At 32.9% G+C, this 25094-nt stretch overlaps 2 protein-coding genes across 2 annotated transcripts; one reads left to right on the plus strand and one right to left on the minus strand.

Annotated features, from left to right (window-relative positions):
- The first annotated feature begins 2050 nt into the window (after positions 1 to 2050).
- Positions 2051 to 17321, plus strand: Plap (phospholipase A2 activator protein). Its single transcript, XM_072536649.1, has 12 exons — positions 2051 to 2315; positions 2415 to 2611; positions 2970 to 3206; positions 3777 to 3921; positions 4013 to 4180; positions 4318 to 4452; positions 5429 to 5618; positions 5674 to 5814; positions 5955 to 6108; positions 6261 to 6593; positions 13351 to 13622; positions 16938 to 17321. Exons 1-12 carry the CDS (start codon positions 2182 to 2184, stop codon positions 17250 to 17252), a joined length of 2421 nt encoding a protein of 806 aa, XP_072392750.1. The 5' UTR covers positions 2051 to 2181; the 3' UTR covers positions 17253 to 17321.
- Positions 17322 to 21775: 4454 nt separating this feature from the next.
- On the minus strand, positions 21776 to 24900 carry ND-B18 (NADH dehydrogenase (ubiquinone) B18 subunit). The gene is made up of 3 exons (XM_072538708.1): positions 24679 to 24900; positions 24237 to 24405; positions 21776 to 21930 (listed from the first exon to the last, which is right to left on the minus strand). The coding sequence occupies exons 1-3, from the start codon at positions 24809 to 24811 to the stop codon at positions 21846 to 21848; spliced, it is 387 nt and encodes a 128-aa protein (XP_072394809.1). The 5' UTR covers positions 24812 to 24900; the 3' UTR covers positions 21776 to 21845.
- Between the last annotated feature and the right edge of the window lie 194 nt (positions 24901 to 25094).

Genomic DNA, 25094 nt, shown 5'->3' on the forward strand with positions numbered 1-25094 from the left:
TCGATATGATGTCGTTTGGTCATCAATATTAAAGGGTATCTTACACGCATGTTAATTATTTCTCAAACAAATCTATGTTCTGTGATTACCACCACCGCTAAAGGGTATACGTAGTTCTAAATCGTATCATCTTGATATCTTACATGTAGTCCTAAAGTGTATCTTACACATATTTCAAAAGGGTGCCTAACAAGCATGTTAATTATTTCTCAAAACAAATTTATGTTCTGTGGTTACCAACGCTAAAGTGTATCTTACACGTACTTAAAAGGGCGTCTCACAAGCATGTCGATTATTTTTAAGAGCAGATTACCCATACTAAATGGTATCTTACACGTAATTCCAAAAAGGATCTACACGTAGTTGAAACGGTTCTCTTACAGATCTTTCAATTTTTTCTAAAATCCTTGTCCATGATTATTAACGCTAAAAGCACATGTCATACAAAAGGTTTCTTCCAAACAACTAGTAGTTCTATGAATATCAGTCTTACTCTACTTTAGACAAGGAAAGTTCCTCTACTGTCAATTATTTCTCATAAATTGAGAAATAATTGACAGTAATTAAAATTAATATAAGACACGTAACAGAGTTGCTAAGAAACCAAGGGGCTCTAACGAGCAGACTAGGTCATAAAGCACCATGACAGAAGTATTTAGAATGGAAGTAAAGTGTATGTAGTGTAAAGGCAGCTTTACATCTAGGCTATGCAAGTCTCATGCTATGCAAGTCCGTCTTGCATGGCACATCTCTTGCCTAGCTTGACCTTTTTACATCAGAGATATTTCTGTGCAATTTTAGATCCCACTTTCATTGTTGCCAACAGAGAAAATATTTATCAATTTGAGGTTATTTTATTTTAAATAAATATAATTAAGTACTAAAATAAATAATATAATAAATAAATATACACTATTTATGGTTATTAAAAGAGTGAAGGATGTCAACCAAAGAAAAGAAAACATTGTTATTGTTGAATATTGCTGTTGTAGCAACAATCATGAAAAATAATAAAAAAAGAAAACCTAGAAAATGCTGGGTCAAACCTTGGTTGAATGCAGGACTGGGAAATTTGAAGTTACCCCAAGAGTTCTTGGATGCTAGAGACCTTCAAAGTTTTAAAAACTTTCTTCGAATGAACGAGTCCACTTTCCTTAAGCTCCTTAAAAAAATTAATCCCTTAATTCAGAAAAGAGATACCAATTTTCGCCAGTGCATTCCATCAAGGACAAAATTAATTATAACTTTAAGGTATCTGGCAACTGGTGAAACGTTTCGATCTCTAATGTACAATTTTAGAGTATCAGAATCAGCTATATCTCAATTTATTCCCATTGTGTGTGTAGTGCAATTTATGATATACGCAAAAGATAGAGATAAGGTTATGTTTTATTCTGTAATCTATTATAAATTGTTATGTTGGCAACATGAATTTTAACGATAAATTGCAAGAAAATAGCATGAAAAATAGAACATGTTCTAATTTTTCGTCTAGCACAGGAATTGCATGGAAATAGCCCGTGGGCATGCGCAGTTCCATGATCTGTCTTGCATGGCTTTGCCTAGCATGAAAATAGCATAATGTAAAACTGTCTTAAGATGCTCTTTAGAACCACGTGTAAAATACCCTTTAGCATTGGTTAGTCTGCATGTCATCTAAATGTTCTGAGAAATAATTGACATGCGTGTGAGACACACTTTTGAAGTAAGTGTAAGATACGCTTTAGAACTATGTGTAAGATTCCCTTTAGCGGTGGTAATCACAAAACATAGATTTGTTTGAGAAATATTTAACATGCGTGTAACCGTGTAAACGTGTTGACCATGATCAAAGGACATGTTTTGGTATATATAAATTTAATCATTGATCATTGAAAAGAGTAAAACGTTGACTTTAATTAAATTGTTATTTAAAGAATAGGTACTATAATCCATAATACTCATCTTACAATTTGGAAGAACTATTAAAAAATGTAGCTAGTTTAACTGGCGCAAATGATGAAGAACTAGAGCTGTTATATATTTTTTGTTCTTTTGGCAACATTGTATATAATTAAATTGACAGTGACACTAGTGACAGCAACAGGCAACAAATAACCAAAAAATCAACTTATCATCTTAAAAAATATTTTTTATGTAGATATAATTTAGCAATTCTAAGAGTTATATTGATTTTTCGAAATGTCTAAAGAATTTAAGCTAAGCGCCTCACTTTTCGGCCATTCAATGGACATTCGAGCTTTAGCTGTAACCGCTAGTAATGACATTATTAGCGGCTCAAGAGATAGAACAGCAAAATATTGGAGATACAACCCGTATGTTGTCTTAAATTACATTTAAACTATTTCTAGAAACAGTAAATAATAAGCGTTTAATTTGTAACCGACCGTACTGACATTAATGTTTATTTTCAGGAATCAGAATGTTTATCAAGATGTAATGACTTATAAGAGCCATGAAAATTTTGTTGGAAGTGTACTATATTTGGAGCCTAGCAGTGAATATCCTGATGGCCTGGTTATTACAGGTGGTTATGACAAGGCTATTTTTATTCATAAACCTGGAGAACCATTTCATACCTATGCCATAAAAGGAGAACATACAAACACAGGTAAACATCAGTAAAAGGATTAAATAAGAATAGCACTCTGGATCTTAAAGATTGTTTAAATAGTTTTTTCTTTTCCATTCTTATATGTACAATGTGTATAAAGAGATATGTATGTAGGCTAATATTAATCTAATTATGAACAAGTAAAATAATGCCATCTTATTAACAATTATCATATATATTATATATTGTTTAAATTACAAGTTAAAACCTATGTGCCACTCTTAATAATGTGTGCTTCTAAACACACCTTCACTGAAAACATACTTTATCTAAAAGCATATTTAAATGAACCCATGAATAGTGATTTTGAGTTTTTAAGATGATTTTATTTTTTATAATATTTGAATACTTTTAGTATGTGCCCTTACAAAAGGTATTGAACCCAATACATTCTTCAGTGCTTCTTGGGATAACACAGCTAAATACTGGTCTTTATCTACATCTACTTCAAAGCCAGTACAGACATTTTCTGGGCATACAGCAGCTGTATGGTATGTCAAACAAATTAGTAACGGAAATGTGGTCACTGCATCAGCTGATAAAACTATAGGAGTATGGTCATTAGATGGTCAAAGACTGCAATCAATATCAGGTAAATATAAAGTTTTTTTTCCTTTCCTTATTTGGTTTAAAGATCAGAAAATTATACATAGGTTGGTCTATTCACTAGAACTAGAAGTAGTTTCAACACAATTAGTTAAGATATCTGTAGATCAGAAGCTTCTACAAAAAGGTATTTTAGAGAATGTAATTTAATTTACTTAATATTACTGGACATCTAACAATACTGCATTGAATACAATCAAGTTCACTATATCTTATTGAATTATTTTTTTTTAATCCTTTATAGAAGGTATATTTATATAAAAGACCCTTTCTGGCAGCATCACAAAATGTTTTTGGAATAACTATTCCATCATCAGTGCTTTAAATGATTGTTTAGTAAAAACCCTTTAAATGTTGTTAAATTAGTTTGAATTTACATTCTTGCTGATAAAATTATAGGATCTTTAAGTTTTAAACAGAATTTTCTTCATGAGCCTGAGATATAGTCTCTATAAGGACCTGTAGGTAGCCAGTGTAAATCTTATTAGTAAACTCATACATTCTATATATAAAGCTTATATGTTTTGGTCAATAAACATTGTTGTTTTACTATTAGGTCATAATGATGCTGTTAGATGTTTAGAAGATTTTCCAGAAATGAAGTATTTTATAAGTGTGTCGAATGATGCATCCATAAAGATCTGGAACTACCACGGAGAAAATATGAATACACTTTATGGGCATACTAGTTTTATATACAGGTAAAGTTAAGTAAAAAATCTTTTTTATATTCTGATATTTATATCTGATATAATAAAATCACTAATAGCTATATTTCTTACTATGTATTAGTATAGCAAGATGTAGACCTCATGGCATGGATAGTTTTGTAACTTCAGATGAGGATAGAAGTGTTAGGTTTTGGCAAAATAATGAGAATAAAGGCTTTATTGAACTTCCAGCTCAATCTGTGTGGGCTGTAGATTGTTTACCTAATGGAGATATTGTAACAGGTTCAAGGTAAGCTATTGCATTCTAGAGCTTCTCTAACCATTTATAGAAATTAAGGTATAAGTGTTGCTTTTTAAATAAGGAAATTTGTGATTTACTAGGTGGTACCTTTTTGGCTTATCTTCATTTTTTTTTAATTAATTTAGTGATGGAATAGTTAGAATATTTACCAAAGATGATTCAAGAGTAGCAGATGAGGTTAATTTAACTAAATTTACAGAAGAGGTGAATGCACTGAAGCGACAAGCTGTTCAAGAAATAGGGGGAGTTAAAGTATCAGAGTGAGTATTGCAGAATTGACATAGCTCTATGATTAACTAAAGGAATTAACTATTTCTGTAGGAATATGTTCAATGTGACTATTTGTAGTATGCTGTATGTTAGATAACTTTTCTGCTTGCAGTACTAGTATGTACAGTGGAAATGATATCAAATTAACAGTCGTTAGGGTCTTAGCTTTTTTCTGTCTGGTTTTGCCAAGTTTAGGTATAAAAACTACTCTTATGAGCCTCCATGCTTTTAGTATATACCCCAGTCTTTGAAAACCAACCTTCGAATCTTTGAGCATCCATTTCCTCATGGTAATCATTGATTTTCTTGGATTCGAATTGTAACAAACCATTGTCCAAAAAAACCCAAATCGCTGCATATATATGTGTTATTATAAGCCTCCATCCTTTACCTACTGGTGTTTTTAAACCTTTTGAAAACCCTTCATTTTCATGTCGATACTCTAGGATTTTTTGTAAGTAATATTTCCTCTACAAGATAATTACATTTTTTTCTATAAGAACACTGTTCCTGGTTCTTTTCATATATTTGATCTTCATTTGCCCTAATGTTCGCAATAAAACACGTCGATATTTTGGATATTTAATCATCAGAATTTATTTCGACCTCAACTTTCTTTAAGGTTGGAATTTCATTCTGAAAAAAGAAAGTGTGGAATTTCCTCCAAATAGCATATTCGGCTTCAAAATGGATGCGTTTTATACCTCTGGTTTCAATGTTTTCAAGAGATACATTATTCAATTTGCCTTCACTTTGTTTAAACTTTTTTAGAATTCCTAAACAATATTCTAAGTTTGTTTAAAATGTTTCCTAGTCTGTTTTACAAGCTTTACGATGTTTCCTCGATAAGCTCATTACCTGTTATCTCAAAGCCTTTGTGTCTATGGTCTGAACACAACGTCTCATCTGACCCATGCCATTTTAACATCAGTGCTCATTATTGAATAATAAAATCGTCTTATGCAGCTTACCTGGCAAAGAAGCTCTTTACGATCCAGGAAAAAGAAATGGGCAAATGAAAATGGTCAGAGATGGTACCAGTGTAGTAGCCTATACGTGGGTAGAAGATGGTGAAAACAGTCATTGGGATAAAGTTGGGGAAGTACTTGGAGGCACTGATAAAAATGACAGTGGCAAAACGATGTATGAAGGTCAGGTAAGATTTCAGCGAAAAATTGTCATTGTGTACTATTAAGAAATTTAAATTTTAGCATTATGATTATGTATTTTCTGTGGATGTTGAAGATGGTAAACCTCCATTAAAATTACCGTTCAATAAAGGAGATGATCCATACCAAGCAGCTCATAAATTTTTAGCTAAGAATATGTTGCCAGCAGATTATTTAGAACAGGTAATTATTTTTAAGGGAATTAATGAAATATTCAGATTATGAGCAATTCACTTTTTTAATTTGATCTTTACCTTACAACTCATATAAAGTTAGCTGATGAATATTCAATGTTAGTGTTATGGATTTAATGTTTGTTTTAGGTAGTAGATTTCATACTGAAAAATAGTAAAGAGCAATATGTACCCCAAGTTAGTATGGAATATCAGGATCCGTTTACAGGAGGCTCAAGGTATACTCCAAGCTATGGCTCTTCTAATCAAGGACAAACAGGAATGAATCTGGATCCCTTTACTGGTACGTTGATGATCAATGTAGATAAATCAAATATTTTACTTCAAACATTGTATTCAAACAGGTTTTTCATCTGTATTAATAAAATTCTCTTTTATTTATTTTTTCTTTGAACGCGAAACATCTTACTGAGTGGATCAATTGTTTTATTGCAGGTGGTAGCAGTTATTCAACATCCGGAACTAGATCTCAACCGCCTGCTGCCTCCGCCGGTCAAAACAGCGACCCATTTACCGGCAGCTCTAGCTATACGACGGTAAATGCGGAATCAGGATCAGGTTTCTTTCCCGTTAAGACCTATCATAGTTTCGATGTGGGAGACGCTAGTGTAATTTTAAAGAAACTTAAAGAATTCAATGAAAAATCTGGAGATTGTAACGATAAAATTGAAGAAAAAGATCTAGAACAAGTGGTCAAATTATGTTCTAGCCCACCTACAGACGGATATGCTGTTGATATTTTATTTAAGTTGTTGGAATGGCCAGATTGTAAGTAGACAATTTATAATTTCTACAGTAACATTAAATATTTTTTATTTTTTAAAGCTTAATAGTTGATTTATGTCAAAGTTGCCAATTTTAAATTGCCTTAATAATTCATGAGCCTTCTAACAGAGCACTCGTTGATTATCGATAACCATATACAACCTGGGTAATAATCTATCGTCAGTATGGACCTTACGTGAGATTGAGTGAGAAACACCTGTTTAAAAAGAGAGAGGTATATTAGGTCCGCCTTTTATATCGTCGAAAATGCATTAGTGGAAATAATAAAAGGGGGGAAGCCCAACGTTGCCAAACTTATTGGTTTTATTTGACCTGTTGTCTTTTTAGCATTTGAACAATGTTCTAAAATAATCAAATTTGTGCGAATTGATTTAAAGGACAGCTTACTGTTTTTTATTGGGAATATGCCACAATTTTACTTTACAATAAGTTTAATTTAACATTTTGATTTCCACTTAATGCGATAAAAATAATAAACTGCATTATGACGCCACAATAAAAATGCTTCATACAAAATTATTTGGCAACGTCGCGTCATCAAAGTAACGACATTTTAAGCATAACAAATAAAGACAGTACTAGTAAAGCATTAGGAAGAAGTAGATGTATTATTAAATTTAAACTGAACGAAAAATTACGTCTTTTAATTAAAAATAAGATTTTGCTATTCTCCAAATAATATCGTTGAAACCATATTTTCGTTTAGATTTTTTGGAGGTAGTAGGTGTGAAAATAAAAATGTTACATCACTACTGTTTAAATTAACAATAATTCCAAACAATTAGAAATTCTAAACCAAATCAAATTCTTAGGTAATTAAATGTTTAAACAGGCCACCAAATTGTAACGAACAGTAACCAAATCTATTATACAACGCATTTCTCATGGCAATGAGTTCATCTGCCGATATATTTTGGCTAAGTTGGATTATCTTTTCCTTCAGTTCCTACAAGTTGGTGGCTCGTTCGAACTCATGCCTGTACAATTTCGTTTTAGTATCCCCCAAAAATAAAAATCTAGAGGGGCTAAGTCGGGTGACCGAGGGGGCCATTTTATTGTATCGTCTGTACTAATGACACGTTCAGCAAAAATTAACGCTAAATAGTCTCTAACGGCTTTTGCATTATGTGCAGGATAGCCGTCTTATTGAAACCGAATTTCGTTGAAGTTAATTTGAAGACGTTGAAGTGCAGGAATAATTTGATTTTGAAGTAATTGGAGATATTTGACTGCGTTTAAATTGCCTCCCAAAAGTCCAGTCCAAACATTCAACTTTTGTGGATACTGCGTACGCACAGACTCACTCAAATGCTTATTCTCCAGACTAGACCAATAACGTACAACGGATGGATTATGTTTCTTGTGAATTGTGACGGAGGACTCATCTGTAAACAAAATATTTTTCAAAAAATTATTATTTGCATGGCATCTCTCCATCATAATTTCACAAAATTGCATCCGTTTAAATTGATCATCAGGAAAGATTTCTTGAGTTGTCTGCTCTTTATAACAATGGTAGTTGTTTCTTTTCAAAATGTTCTTCGCTGTTTTTGCATTCAACTTCAACGGTAGTGTGTTTACTAGAACACGGCGTCACTTCAGCCAATGCACAAACTTGAATTTCTCTAATTTTTCGTTCTTGAGAAATTTTTTTTTTTTCGCGAGGTTGATTTGATGGGCAGCATTTCTTACATCTGCCATTAATACAGCCAAATTTTTCAAATTGATGAATAATGGCCAATACTGTTGTTTCTATAGGTATTGGCCTATTTTCAAAAGCCATAATAAATAAATTAATAGTTTCTTGTACTGAATTGTCCCCAAAGTACCATTTTTTTATTTGTACCTATTCTTTTGTTGTATAAATAGTCGACATATCAAATTTTTATCTTCACAGTTACGCGGTTACATCCAAAAAGAAAGACATAGCATAGCCTTCGGCCTGTCTAGTATTTAGTTTACGATTGAAGAAAATGGACGAATGGCGGTGTTGCCAAAATTATCTTGTTTTATTGGAAATTAGGTTACAATTTCGTCAAATAAAAATGCGGGTCTGTAAATTTTCGTATGGATTTGAGAAATTTTGTACCAGTATTTGTGTCAATTAGTGTTTCATTTTTAATATCATCATCCAGTTTTGAATGGCAATATAACCGCGCCACTGATCGCCAATTTTTTGAATAAATTCCGTGTTTTAATTCAAATATATAATAAGACAACTCTACTGCTGTTTCTTACGTATAAGCTGGATCGGAAATAATCGTCTGATGTTCACTAATGGGCGTGCATGAGGAACGTGGAGGGGAGACCAAGGGGAAATAGGATTGTTATCTTTGTCTACTCGCTGAAAATATGATTTTATATCTGTGTTAGATATCCTGTTAAATTCTACTATACCGACCATAAACTTACCTACACCGTATATGGTCGCTTTTGGTATAAAATTTGTCCAGTACCGTCGGTGCATATGTTCTTGTTATTGGAAGAAAGTATTTAGGCAAGAAGGTTTTTGTTTTATTTAGGTAATTATATAACACTGCGTTTCTGTTCCACTCCAAAGTCGACCGATGTAATGCCTATCCCTCTTCTTTACTTCAATTATTGCTTTGAAATCTCCTGTAACTTATAAAAAGTGCGCCTTTTATTGATTAATAAATTATAAATCAACATCAAACCATATCTCCCTGTGAGTCCCTAACCTACTGAATCCATTTGAAGCACGTTTCAATATATTTTAATCATGTTGTATTCATCCTTTCAGTACCGCTTTTTTTTCAGCAAACGAAAAATTATTTTTTGCCTAAAATGTACTTAAAAAAAACAGTTCATATAACACTTTTTGAATGTAAAAAATATATAACATGTATATATAAAAAAAATTATTATGGGTTCATTTGTACCCAAAAGTACATATAGTGGAGTTCCTGGAGCATTCAAAACAGTAAAACCTCGGATTAGAGTTACAGTGAATGAATTAATATGATCGATGTGGAATATTGTTTTTAAAACTATAAATTGCAATGTTTACCCAAAATTTTTTTGTGCACTCTATTTTTTTTATTGTTAAAACAAATTATTATAAAAAATTAATGTTTGACCATATATTTTCACTTTAAACATTTTTTTTTATTTATGTGTTAAATCTTACCTGAGTAGACATATAGGAATATTTTTCAAAGATACCTGTGTATAAAAATAGCAGTAGGGATGTCGAACAGATAGAAAAACGTGGAGGGGAGAGCGAAGCGACAGCTGCTATGTACAATGGAATGTCTCAGCTAGTTTAGTTGCAAGTAACACGTGTTCTGTGAATATTGTGCTTTTATAACAGTGAAAATTTGGTTTTTTAGTGAAAAATTCTTGTATATTTTTGTACTGGAAGGTGTATTGAAGACGACGTTTTTATATTGAACTATTACAAATTATTTCGTATTGCTTAATTTGGTAAGTGATTAGATTGATAACTACAGTTTATTATTGAATTAATTAAATAATAAATAAATCGAAAATTAAAGATCAGTTTCAATAAAAAAAGAAATATATGATAATAATGAATCAAATGCAATTAATTAGATATTATTTTTTTTTAGATTTCGAACAATGGATAAACCAACGGCTAGCAGCATGGCTGATGAAAATAGCTGCATAATATGTATACACCTGGGTTCATCTTCCAAAACATATTTAAATTTAGGTGAAATTATAAAAATTTGTAGAGGAGTAACCTCTTTAAAAGCTGCTTCAACCGAACGGCAAGATGGATTGTTACCTCACCTACAAACTGAATTTGTTTATGCTCATTCAAGTTGTCGACAAAAATATATTAATAAAAAGTATATTGGAGTGTCTAAAAATTGGTACAATCAAAAATATAATAGTAAAGAAAAAGAAGAAGAATTTCATATTCTGAAAGCGGCGTGCGAAATTATTCGGAGAGATATACGAGCCCAAGTGTACGATAATGAAAATTATACGCCAAGTGACAAAATGCTTCAAGATGTTGATGAATCAATTCCAACATCTTTAAATTTGTTACTATCTGAAATGATATTAAAAGATAAGAAAAATAATGCAGAAACAATTCCGAGATATGAGAAGAAATGTAAATCGATAGCTCATGCAATTATATCAGCTGTACGACCAAGATCTTTTTTATCGCCACTTCATATTACTTTGGCTGTGATGTTTCATAGGAAATTTGGCTCTAAAAAAGAAATAAATATATGTCATTCTTTAGGCTTCTGTGCTTCGTACAAAGAGGCTACATTATACGAAGCATCAGCAACTTTTACAGCTCCACCAGAAATAAAACCTGGCACTTTCGTTCAATTTGTGCATGATAATGCTGATTTCAATATCAACACTATTGATGGTAACGGAACGTTCCATTATATGGGAAGCATTGAAATAGTTACTCCAAGAGATGGTATACAACCTCGATGGCCTATCAAGCGTCTGAAGATACTACCACCAGAATCTGAATTTATTAAACACGGAAATATCCCTCTGCAAATATATCCAGCTTCTACAGGTTTAGGATTTTCAAAGATAGTAGTTAAGTTAAAATTTTGAGAAACGGATTGATTTACACGATTCAGTAAAAGTATTCAAAAATATCAATGAAGACCCCAACAATATATTGCAAGCAGGTGTAGCATGTATTTTGAGTTTATATGGCGCTCCGTCTAAAACTCATGATTTAAATACATTGAGGTTCAATTCTTTTATAAAAGCAACAGCCAAAAATACGAGTGTTCTTTTGTCATCACTGCCTCCAACAACTGATGCAGCGTTTGAGTACCTTAAAAGAGTGTACCTACAAATTCAGATATGACTAGGAAATGACGTAGTTATTGAAAATTAGGGATGGAAGTATTCCAATAACATGTACATCCCAATAACAATGAATCAATTACCAGCTCCGGATAATTTATTGCAAATGTTATTTTGTAATTGCAAAAAGGGATGTGGAGCTGCGTGTGGATGCCGAAAAAGTGGTTTATACTGCAGTGTAGCATGTTTACAGTGGAGCGGAAATAGTTGTTCCAACTCTTCACCTATTATACAGAGAGATGAAGTAGAAGAAAATATTATTTGATGTAGACAACAATGTTGTATATTTAAATAAACAGATTTTGTACTAATAATTTTCTTTTCTTTTCATTATTCGTAATTAATTACCTTATTTTTTTAAATGTACACAATAGAGTACGTTTCATTTATAATTAAACTATAAACTGGCCGAGAAATTCCATTGTACATAGCAGCTGTCGCTCCGTTCTCCCCTCCAGGTTTTCCTACCTGTTCGAGATCCCTACTGCTATTTTTATACAGGTATCTTTGAAAAATTTTCCTATATGTCTACTCAGGTAAGATTTAACATATAAATAAAAAAAAATACTGTTTAAAGTGAAAATATAATGTCAAACATTAATTTTTTATAATAATTTGTTTAAACAATAAAAAAATAGAGTGCACAAAAAATTTTTGGGTAAACATTGCAATTTATAGTTTTAAAAACAATATCCCACATCGATCATATTAATTCATTCACTGTAACTCTAATCCGAGGTGAAAACCCCCAGGCGCTCCACTAATAACAAATCTAAAAAAACTAACGCATATGAAACATAAAAAACCAATTTTTTTCCTTTTGAAGGCACAAATGGACATTGCACTTCTGACATTTTCATCTTGATTTTGCTGTACAACCAAGGTTTTTGCATCTTAAAGGTAAAGACAGCTGTGGATGCTCTGGAAACTGGGGACTAGATGTATCGCTCGAAGGTCTTCCCCGTTTTCGGTTATTGAAAGAGTTGACTTTTATAAGGGCTTCACCAACTTTCATCCTAAAGTGTAGAAGGTCCATGATATCTTTTCTTGAACGGTATACAACGTAATAGGCATTTTATTAATTATTTATTTATTCTTTCAGAACTTCGTTTGAAATTTTTAATGTCAATGTGACCATTATGACAATACGTAAGTACTGTGAAATGAATATAGAGGTGGAAACGTGTAACATGTCACAGCGATTGTCATTGTGTTGTATGGTCAATAAAACATGTCGTGATCTGTCCTCCTTCATGTCATTCTTTCCTTTCAGACAGAGAGTAACCGGTAGCGCACTTTATTTGGTCTGACCATCGGAGTGGCGATCTTCCTCGGGTTCTTTTACCATCTACCTTGCCTTCAACCACCAACTTCTCCATGCCTTCCATCCGTCTGGTAATGTGCCCAAAGTACCTCAATATATTTTGGTTGATGATTGTGGTAAGCTTAGTATTGATGTCGAGTTCTGTCAATATTGAGACATTTGTGCGATGTGCTGTCCAGGGTATGCGCATCATTCTACGATATACCCACATTTCAAAGGCCATTATACGTCGTGAGTTGGACTTTTTAATGGTCCACCATTTTAATGGTGATCTGTATATGCATTCAAAGTAATGGGTACAATTATACCCAACATGACCAAAAGGGTCCATATATTTTTAGTTAAAGTCTCCCCCGAATTCTGGTGCATTCTCATAGTTCTGGTTGTATAAAATGTTCCTACTGTTCGACTGGAAGTCATCTCCATTTTAGTTTTAATCTGCCTCAACTTCTTGTCTAACCTCAATGATGCATTGAATTTTACATAAATTAAATCATTTAAAATTTACTTTAATTGCCTATTACATATACATACTTATTACTAGTTATATTTTGTATTAATATGTTTATTTAACATTTTTAGCAATCGTATTTCCTGTTTTGGACGTCGTCAGATTAGCTGTAAGGCATAAAAAGAACAATGAAGTAATATCATCTGTTAATAATGGTATTATATTTGAAAAAATCAAAACGTACATTAGCTGCGATTGTACAATTGTCAATAATATGGTCATTGCCCTTAGAACTATTACCAATTTATGTTTGCATGAAGCGGGCGAGAGTCTCGTGTACAATAATCGTTTTGATATTTTGGAGAATTTTACCTCATTTAGCAATTTGAACAAAAACTGTCAAGTAAGTTTTATGTATCGTTTTACTTTAACCCTCTCATGCATTGAGTCCACTCCAGTGGACAAACTCCAAAAAATATATTTTAATTCTATGAAACTTGTGCAAAATGCATGACATCCCTTTCAGTGGACTCTAATCAAGTAACTACTACCGCCATCTACAATGTTTATTTTGAAAGTCAAAGTTTGTTTATGTTAGTATCTATAAATCACCTGACCGCGATGGCCACCTGTGAATTGCCTGAAATAAGTGCCCATAGTTTCTATGGAAAAGCAAAAAAATGTAAGAAAATATTTTTCTTATAGAATTATGTATTTTACACAATTAGCCTTTGCTATAATTTCAAAATAATTGAAAAACTCACTGAAAATATCATCTTGAAGTCATGTCCACTAGAATGGACATCATGTAATATGTAACTTAGAATTTCATCCTTGTGGTATGTTTTATGAGTATAATTTTCAGAGGAGTGGTAGGTTTCTTGTTCACATATTTTTTGTTATTTTCTTGTCAAAGATTTATTATTTATTTAGGGATTTTCGAGGGCATTTTTTTATGTACTTACCTATATTATTTTAGTGGAAATAAATAAATTTTATTTATTGACATAATATTACTTCTTCAATGGGAAATTTTATTCTATTTCAGAAAGTACTTTTTGCCAATGAAGACGATAATAGCGATGAAACACCTTTATGCTTACCAGAAAATGAAGAATTTATAGGTATAATGATGACCTTATTTATGATTTACCAGAAGGTTCAGATTTCGAATCTTATTACAATGACGAAGAAACGTATTCGCTCGAACATGTAACGGCTGAAGACCAAATTGTTGAAAGTGACAGAAGAAATACAGCCAGAAAACAGTGACGATGATATGAGTGAAGATGACATTCCATTAGCTCAGCGTATTTTGGCATTTTCATTAAAGCATAAAAATCAAAAAAGGCTGAGAAAAAAGACCGGAAATGGTGCAATAATAACAGCATGTGTGACCAATTTATTTGCTGGCCAAAACAATAAATTAAATTTTGGTTTTACAAAATATGAGTATTATGCTTTCTTGGGCATAAATTTAGTGATAGCGTACATCAGATATCCCAGAATACAGCTTTACTGATCAAGTGATAATATCCTGAGGATGGACCTTATTGGAGATGCTATGCCTGTTAATAGATTTGAATCTATTTTGAGGTTTTTACATTACAGGTAAATAATGATAATGTAAATCAAAATACCACGGACAAATTGCAAACAATCCGACCATTTTTGGATAAAATTCAGAGAAACTTCTTAGGTGCCACAGATCCAGAGGAATACCAATCAGTTAATGAGCAAATTCAAGTCCATAAGAATAAATGCAAGGAACAACACGCTATTTACTATCGACAATATGCAGATTGAAAATGTGGAAAACTTTACGTATCTTGCAAGTGTTATAACAGAAAACGGAGGTACAGAAGACGATATTCGTATGAGGATACGAAAAGCCCAACAAGCTTTCAGTACGCTCAACCCTGTTTGGAGATCTGGCGAGTATACTACAAGGACAAAGATCCGAATATTCCGATCAAATGTCATGTCTGCTCTACTCTACGGATGTGAAACCTGGAAAGTGACAAACACCCTCACAGACAAACTGCAGGTCTTTGTTAACAAATGTCTACGAAGAATTGTTCGTATATTCTGGCCTAACACCATCAGCAACGAAGATCTGCTACACCTGACCGAACAAAAGAGGGTACAAAATGAAATTAAGTCCAGAAAGTGGGGTTGGATCGGTCACACACTCCGAAAAAATAGTTCCAGTATCGCAAAGACTGCCCTAGAGTGGAATCCCCAAGGGAAAAGAAAAAGAGGTCGCCCAGTACAAACTTGGAGAAGATCCATCATGGACGAGATAAGAGGCCAAGGAAAGTCTTGGAATGAGGTGAAGGCCTTAGCGCAAAATAGAACCCGATGGCGCGTTTTCACGGAAGCTCTATGCTCCACTTAGGAGTTCAAGAACCTTATATATATAATGAGCAAATCATTCTACTAAAAGGAAAATTAGATATAAAGAAATACTTACCAAAAAAACCTGAAAAGTGGGGAGTCAAAGTTTGTATAAGAGCTGGAATTAGTGGATATATGTATTGTTTTGAGGTTTACCAAGGAGCTTCGGGAGACAGAAGTCAAATTAATAAACTTGGAGGATGCGCTGATGTAGTTTTGCGTCTAACTGACGACTTAGAGAGAATCAATCATAAAGTATTTTTGATAATTTATTTTGCTCACTTTGACTTATCGAAGAACTGCATAAAAGAGGTATATGGGCAACAGGAACTCTCCGATTCGACTACAACCTTATCTAAAATTCTTTGTAGATCTGTAATATTTTCAGCTAGTAGTATTAATAGTAGTTGTAGTAATATTTTCTTGCAGTTGCCAGTACTGAAGGTGGCAATATAATTGTTTCTAAATGGCTAGACAACAAAACTATTTACATTGTTTCTAATTGTGCTGGAATAGAACCTCAGAATAAAACATAACGCTGGTGTAAATCTATTAAGACTACTATAGAAGTGAACAGACCATTTTCTGTTCAGTTTTATAACAAAAACATGGGAGAAGTGGAGCTGATGGACCAGTTGTTGGCCCTGTACCCTCTAAGGAGAAGAAACAAGCGCTGGTACATAAGAGTTTTTATACATTTTGTGGATGTTCTTGTTGTAAATGCATGGATTTTGTACAAGAAAAACGGAAATCCAAAAAAAGATCTGCTTGAATTTAAATCAAGTATTGCTAGATCATTAATAAAATTGGAAACGCAGAAAGAAAATAAACGAGGTAGACTTTCGTCTGGTACACCACCTCCCATTTTGAAAAAGAAGAAACCGAATCATTATGCACTCTCTGACATTAGACAAAGTAATTGGGGCACTGGCTACAACTAATTGGCATACCAAATGCTCGAAGATGCCACTGTAGAGCTTGCAAAAGAAAAACAAAATAAATCTGCAAAAGGTGCAACGAGCCGCTGTGTCCATCGTGCTTTGAACATTTTCATACCAGTAACTGACGCTTCCGCGATTCCGCAGGTGCATAGTGACCACTAGAGTGGACGGACTATTTTTTAGGTTTTAAGAAAAAAATTTCACGTTTTTACACTTACTAGACTATTGTCTAATTTTAATTTTGAATATTTCGCAATAAAATAATTTTTCTAAGAAAAAATAAATTTTTCCTTAAAATTATGGATGAGAGGGTTAACGACTGTTTTTATTTTGATTAATACTACAGGAGCTACTAAATAATTAACATTAATTTGTTTTAGGTGGCCTTAGCAACGTCCTTATTAAATCTTACTATACTTACGCTAAAACACAACGATGAAATAGGAATTACAGTCTTAGCTCAAGTAATACCAGATTTAATTACGAAACTAACGGAAGCAGAAGCCCATTTTAGAGCTTATGTGGCTTTGGGAACTTTGATTACGTCTTCAAGTATACACAAACCGATGATTAAAGCGAAAGTTCAAGAAAATACCAACTTTATTTCTACGTTGCAACTCCATTCGTTTGCAAGCCAAACTGATGTAGATAATAAACGAATGAAGTGTGTAAAAGAATTACTTAATATTTTGTAGCTTTTTTACCAATTTTTTACAGGTTTTAAGTTATTTTGGTGTGAATAAAAATGAATATTGCGCTTTTAATGTTTTTATTATTTTAAATTTAATTGAATAAGTTAATTTAACACTTTAACACAATAAGTTTTTTTACACGGAAGCCCTGTGTTGTAAACCGATCGTATTGCAGCTATTTTATTGCCTTTCTTCATGATATCCATTCCTGGATTGTGATACCCTCTACTATTATCTGTCTACCGAAAAGACGGAGTAATAAAAATGCATGATCTGCACGTGATCGTTGTCAAATTACTTTCTTCGCAGAAGTTGTATGGGTCAGTTATCGGTATTGTACACAAGGGCGTACGTTAAGATATTTTGAAGAAATATTATGCTTTGTATTGTGTTATTGTGTTAATTGTATTTATTTTATATGTTAAGATTTATATTGTGTATTGTACATTTTTGTGTTTTGTAAAGAAATTAGGTAAGTACATATACCAATACAGATATTGGTCAAAAAAGTATTGTGGATGTAATCACGAAGTATAAATATGTATAAATTATTTTATAAGAAACAGGGACGCGCCAAGTAACTTCCAGTAAAATTACCAGCGTAGAACTATTATAATCAATCACTCCTTCACATTTCAACGTGGAAAACTATGAAATTTTTTCTACATCTACCTAGATTTTTTTAAGGAACAATCAGTACACAGTACACTTAAAAAATACTACATTAAACACTAAAACTCCACTAAAATCTCACGTTTCACCGGGAAAAGACCCAGATTTCGACGGCATTCACCACGAATACATACTCAATTGCATTCAGAATCCCACGGAAATTTAAACATTCAAAATTCATAGCAATACTAAAACCAGATAAACCAGCTGATCACCCAAAAAGCTATCGACCAATTTCTTATAATATAAATCTTATAGTATAAACTACTTAAAACAGTAATGTTTAAAAGAATCAGCCCAATGATCTGCAGCTTTCAACACAGTCTTACCAGAAGGAATGATTTATAGACTCTTACGTACTCTGCCTTGCAAATTCACCGCTAGACTAATAGAAAATATGCTCACCGACAAAGTATTTCAAGTAACTATGGGATACGAAATAAGCAAACAACATCAACAAAGTTTGGCTATGCTGATGACTGGGCTTTATTAACAACAAGAAAATCACAAAAGAAGCTGAAGAGATTCTGACGGAAGACCTAGCAATTATGGAACGTTACTTTCAAAAATGGAGACTTTGCCCCAATGCCTCTAAAACTGAAGTAACCTACTTTCACCTAAACAGCAATCTGGAGTCCAGAATACTACTTAACGTTATTTTGATAACACATGACTCAACCACAATAAACATCCAAAATACCTAGGCGTGGTTTTGGGAAGAACGGTAAGCTTTAGAAAACATTTAAGTACAGTTGCTAAAAAACTAAAAACCAAAAATAACATAATTCAGAAGCTCTGCGGCACAAAATGGAGGCATCGTTATCCAGACTCACGTCTTCAGGCTTAGCTCTTGTTTATTCTATAGCTAAATATTGCATACCAATATGGATCAACAGTACTTACGTTCAAAAGATTGATATCCAGCTCAATAACAGCATGAGAATGATAGCTGGAGTAAACAAACCTAAACCAACCCATTGGCTACCAATCTGCTGACCAAAGAATATACGAAGATCCTTAGCAACATGGCGCAGCCGATTCATAACTATATAAAAGATGCAAACCAAGGTCGACTGCGCTCCAGAAAATCTCCAATACAAACCGCAGAATTAGCTGCAACTACCGAGTTCAACATGATCACCAAATGGATCCATGAATGGTCGGAACCTCAACCAAATACAGTTATACCTTGCATCACAGAGACACCTCCTGGATTTGACCTACCACGTAAGACCTGGCACTTAAGACACTTAAAAGCATCAGAACTCAACATGGTCGATGTTGCGTAGTTGCGTATATGTTGTACAAACGGGGTAAGCTACCATGACCTACACATTAACATTTACATGTGTATAATGTCCACATTGCCTAAAGTTAGCCTATAGTATTTTGATTCCCATTTCTCCCCATTTGTTAAAGACACTTCCAGGTTTTATTATTTACTTTTTAAGGAACTTCTATTATTTTTGTATTGCATTAAAATTTTTATAGTGTCAGATATAGTGTCAGATTGAGGTTATATTTTAAAGTTATATTTTAAATATGAATTGTCCACTTCTACGCCAAATGTTAAAAATTGTTTAAAATTACCGCTATATATATTTCCCGTACAGTCAAGCTTGCGTTACTTACATTTTAGCGGTATCTCTCTTTTATAACGCTCCCAATTAATCCTATTGAAATTTACGTTTTTTTTATTACGATGTACATAACATGTTTTTATAAAATAATCGTTCATTTCAATTTTTGTCTGTATAACAACTTTTTATTTTATTTTTCTGGTACGTCACTGGTTTAATGCGAACATGGCAGTATCAATAGGTTTCTTCGAACAAGCGGCCAAACCGTCCGAAACTATGAACGAATAGTCGACCAGCGCGAGTAGGGAGGATAGCACTAATGGCAGTATTCTTGTTCTCTCACTGATCAACTGTTTGCCACGAATTCTGACTAGTTTGACTGTTTGTAGGAATGATTATAATATTTCATGAGTTCACATGGTATTCACGTGATAACTCCGTCTGTTGGGTAGACGGAGTATAGCTTGTGTTACTAGCACGTGCTCTTATCGAGAACTAATGCGCATCGCCCTGCTTTGAAATCCTTTTAACACGTTAACTGCCGATCTATTCTGGGTAGGTTTTCACCGAGAGAATCTTACTGTTTTTGATACATAGACGTGTATTTACTAGTTTTTGGAAAAGTTCGAATAAAGTAAGTATTTTTAAACTAAATGCACATATATACAATAAGGGTTAGTGGTGAACGCGCCAGAGCGTTACTGGCGCTCGGCTCTAGTATTTGTATAGAGACGCCGTACGACGCGCTGGTGCGTTTTGTAAATAATATTGATAAAAATCAGTTTTAATAGAAACATTTATTTACTAATACAAAATAAAACAACAAATACAAAATAACATACAATATAGATATATAAAACAAAGCTAAGGTTTAAATAGTATAAAGGATATTTGACAGCAATCCAGACAAAATCCAGGGGTATCGGACCATGTTTTACTGCAAGACACCACTTCGTCAACAAGAGTTAGTTAGTGTCCCCCTTGGAGTTTCGTGATTTTGACCTTCTGGGGTCTCCTTTTGGTTTGTAATTTAGTTGATTTTCATCCATTCTGTTTATGTTCTTTCTCTGGTTGCATTTAGGTCTCTGTGTACAGACTTGTTATGTATGTATTGTATGTTCACTGCTTTCTTATGCATTTATTTGCGACTCGCTGGATGCTCTTTCTGTTTATCTTTCAGGTATATTCCCAAGTATGTCAGAATCGGGGCTGCGATGTTTTTAATCAGTCCTATCTTCCTTTTGGACTTAATTGCAGTTGTGATCTTCCTACCCTGCTGGATCTTAGATTCCGAAGTCCACGATCAATAAATGTATGTGTAGTTTCCTTGCCTGTCGTAGAAAAGTGAGTGTTCTACTACTCACCACCTCATCCGCTTGTCAGTAAATGAAGGATGGCTTATACAGGCAATCATTCGGTGAGAAGTAGTTACAGAAGAAGTGATACAAATAGAAAATAGTGACCTGTCTGACCTCGGAAACCTAATAGCAATTCGGGTCGAAAACAGTAAGAATTGACCAAGTCATGGAAAGGTGGTCAAGCTATAGGAAAGATTAAATATATTTTACTCAAACAAAGTTGAACAAGAATAAAATGTGAAGACTTCATTACTCCACTCAATCTCTGTATTGAATATTTTTGCTAGAGTGTTCGGTGCTATCTTTCTCTATCTAATCTCAGGATTAAAGGTCATATTTCATTGTACGCACCATTTTTCTCATTAAATACAGATATCCGACAGCTATCCTGGGGTTCCAGCTTCTTGTCGCTATGGCTGTGTCATCTTCGTAGAGGCTGAGGTGTGTCTCTGCTGTTGTTGTGATGTCTACTGTCTATATTCTACATCAAGGGTGACAAGAGTTGTTCTATCTAAACCCTAAATTTCCGTTTGGCTACAACAAATAAAGAATAGTTTCTCTACTTAGAAATTGATCAAGGATTCTTAGAAAGATGTTTCTAATGAATACAGTGTCGGAAGAAAGACTGACGGCGCTTTCCGTGTTGTCCACCGAAAAAACTTAGTTGGAGAAATATCTGATTTTAAGAAAAATGTGAAAAAAAGGTTCATATTTGATAAAAACAGAAGGATTGTTTCATTTTAAGAATTAGGTTTTTGGTAAATATCTATTTGTAATCTCGAATCAGCGCCCCAATGAACAGTGAATGAAAAAACAATTAATCATTTTAAATTTGACTAACAACCTTTTCTGATTGATTTTGGTGATTGCTGATGTGGTTGCCTTAACATAGGAAATTTTATTATAGAAAATAAAATACTATTAACATAATGGTTTATTAAGACATATTGACAAATAAATTTACTACTTATGTACAAATTACATTTTTATTCATCTCCCGCTGATTGATTCTTTTGTTGCAATACTCTCAATCTTCGTTCACGTTCATATTCTTTCATCCTGATAACAAAACTGAAAACAAATAAAATATGTTATAAATAACTATACGACACTAATTATCAGTTATTGATTGTAATTAACTAATATAATGTAACGATGGTGTCTTGTTAGACACCAAACTGTGTTTCTCAAGCCACATCAATCAAGTAACGAACAGGACGCTGACACTATTGGGACTTATGCAATGCATATCTGTAGATCTGTCTTTGTTTACATTTAGAAGACTTTATTGTGGTCTCGTTAGGCCCATTATAGAGTATAGATCAGTTGTATGGTCCCCATCATACAACTGTTACATTGAACAGATTGAAAGGGTCCAAAATAAATTTTTGAGGATAGCAGTTTTTAGGATTGGATACAGGAGAGAGGAATATGACTAATGGTGGGTAAGAGACAGCATTGATTTACTAACACTTAAGTCAAAGAGGACATTAGATTTATGTTTACTGTCATTAATGCTATTATAAAAATGCTTACCTGACCAACTAGAACATTTGTAGAGAATTGCCAGAGAAGGAAAGAAAAGAGGATACATAAAAGAAAGAAACAAAACCGGCTAAATAGGGTAAATATATAGAAAACCTTAATAGAGTGAAATAATTGAGAATATTCCATAAGAAAGTTAACAGCAACAGAAAAGAATTCAAGGCAACTACAAACCCATGCAGAAGACTGAACAGTGATCTACTAACAACAAGGAAAGATGTATTGAATTGACAAGAGAACAAGAGAAAAAAGGAATAACAATTCTTGCACACTCAAAGAGAGTGTCTTTCAAATAAAAATATGCATTTTCAAAGAAAATTTGTTTGGATTTATGTAACGAACATCAACAACAAACACAATTTTATTATAAAGCAGCTGGTGGAAAAATACAGTAGGTACCTACCTAAAGTTCTCTCATCAAATATTTTCTGAACTATAAAACAGATTAAAAATTTGGCAAAAGTACACTAAAACTTTTCAGCCATGAAAAGCAGAACTAATACTAAAATAAAGTTGAACTGACAATGGTTCAGATTTAACAAAACATCATCTGATCAAACACCAATAGAGATATTAAAATTAGTATAAGAAAACCAAATTAGAATACTGGTCAACTTATAGAACACAAATATAACAATATACAGTACAGGAAGGCTCGAGCTGCTTTTGTTAATATGAAGAACATTCTGGGAAGTCGTGACATTAACTTAAACCTGAAAATGAGATTGGTTAGATGCTACATCTTCTCGATACTGCTGTACGGAGTAGAGACTTGGACTTGAAACAAGAGGAATACCGATAAACTAGAGGCCTTCGAAATGTGGATATACAGAAGAATTTTGAAAATATGTTGGACAGACAAAGTAACAAATAGTGTAGTTCTTCGGAGAATGAACAAAGAACAGGAGCTGTTGATCTCCATCAAGAGAAGAAAGTTGGAATATCTTGGTCATGTGATGAGAGGGAAAAAGTACCGATTGCTCCAGTTAATTATCCAAGGAAAACTTCAGGGCCAACGAAGCGTGGGGAGACGACGCAATTTAAGAGACTGGTTCCAGTGCACATCTAACCAATTATTTAGAGCAACAGCTTCAAAGATACGAATAGCAATGATGATTGCCAAACTCTGTAGAGGAGAGGGCACTTGAAGAAGAAGAAGTACAGGAATTAAGGATTTGCTTTCATTGCATTGCCCAAAAAACTATATGCAAGATAAGGTCACGATGACAAAACCAATTCGTTGAATTAGTCATACATTCAAAATATTCCTTAAAGTCATACATTGAAGAATATATCAAACAATTAAAGAGGATATTAGCAAAACACAGTTTGGATTCAGGAAAGCAATGGGGATGAGAAAAGCTGTCGTTTTCACAAACTTCCTTAGCCATGGGAATTTTTATGTTGTATTAAGTTATTTTTTTGTTTTAAGTTAAGTATTTATTGAATACATAAAATAACTATAATTAACCCTCCAGTTATCATATCAAGTTTAAGAGACCTAATGAGAATTTGTTGCTCAACTTCTTATATATATTATTACGATTTATATTTGATAAACGAAATCAGAAAAGGAAAATAAACAATAATTTTTACTGATCAGTTACAAAAACGGAAAATGTGGTACAGATTTTCTGGAGAAATTGAGAATTTACCTAAGAAACCTGTTTTTTAATATAACAAAAACCCTTTATAATTCCTTTAAACTTTGATACAAGAGGTGTCAACGAGGTCATAGAGAATTAATATAATAAGCAATATGATAGTAATTTTTACAATTTAATTTATTTATCAGTTTTTGCACATGTACTTAAATCATAATATATACTTACTCTTCATATTTACAGTCTAAAAATTCATGCTTCTCATGATGGCAATTGACCACAAAAGGCCAATTTTCTTTTCTACAAGCTCGAAATTTGAGTAACAAATGTGCACAGTAATCTCGATCTTCCAAAGGCAATTTGGCAGATCTCATTTCATCTTCTGTGGCAATCATAACTAAAATGAAATTCTATTATAGTCTTATACTTTTATAATAAAAATAACACGAATTAACTGGACTTTTTTAAATCAATAGACGCTCTGAAACTGAAATAGAGTGCATCTTTTTATACTAAATTAAATGTAGAGTCTGAGCTGACAGTATCAATGTCAAAAACTAAGTCAAGATTAAGAATTAAGTTTGTACATCTCAAAAATAATAATTCTAATTATATCTATGTAGAATGGCATGACTTTTGTGTACAGTTCATTAGAAATGTTATAAAATACCTCTCTTTTTTCGACCATTTTGGAATCCTTCTAATGGGTCAAATGTTGGATCTTCGAGGGGACTAGGTGTAATTTCTGGGTGGAAATATAAATCAAAGCCGTTATTTATTGTGTGACCAAATGCTTGACCCATTTTATAAATAGGATAAATTTATAATTTGAACGTTTCTCCTAGATTAAAAGTTTGGTTATATTATTATGTAATGACATTGACATTTGATATGCTTTTGACATTTCATATCATGATTTGATTTAGCAACAGTTTATAAGTATTTTACTTAGACAACAAACATTACTTACAGTAAACTTGTTTCAAGGTTTTTTAAATCTCCATTGAATTTATAACTTAATTAATTTTATTTGAAAATTTTCAATTTTTTTATATTTCTGTGTTATCGAGAAAACCAATTCTAGAA

Source organism: Diabrotica undecimpunctata, chromosome 7 (genome assembly GCF_040954645.1).
Source record: "Diabrotica undecimpunctata isolate CICGRU chromosome 7, icDiaUnde3, whole genome shotgun sequence".
In the NCBI taxonomy this organism is placed as follows: domain Eukaryota; kingdom Metazoa; phylum Arthropoda; class Insecta; order Coleoptera; family Chrysomelidae; genus Diabrotica; species Diabrotica undecimpunctata.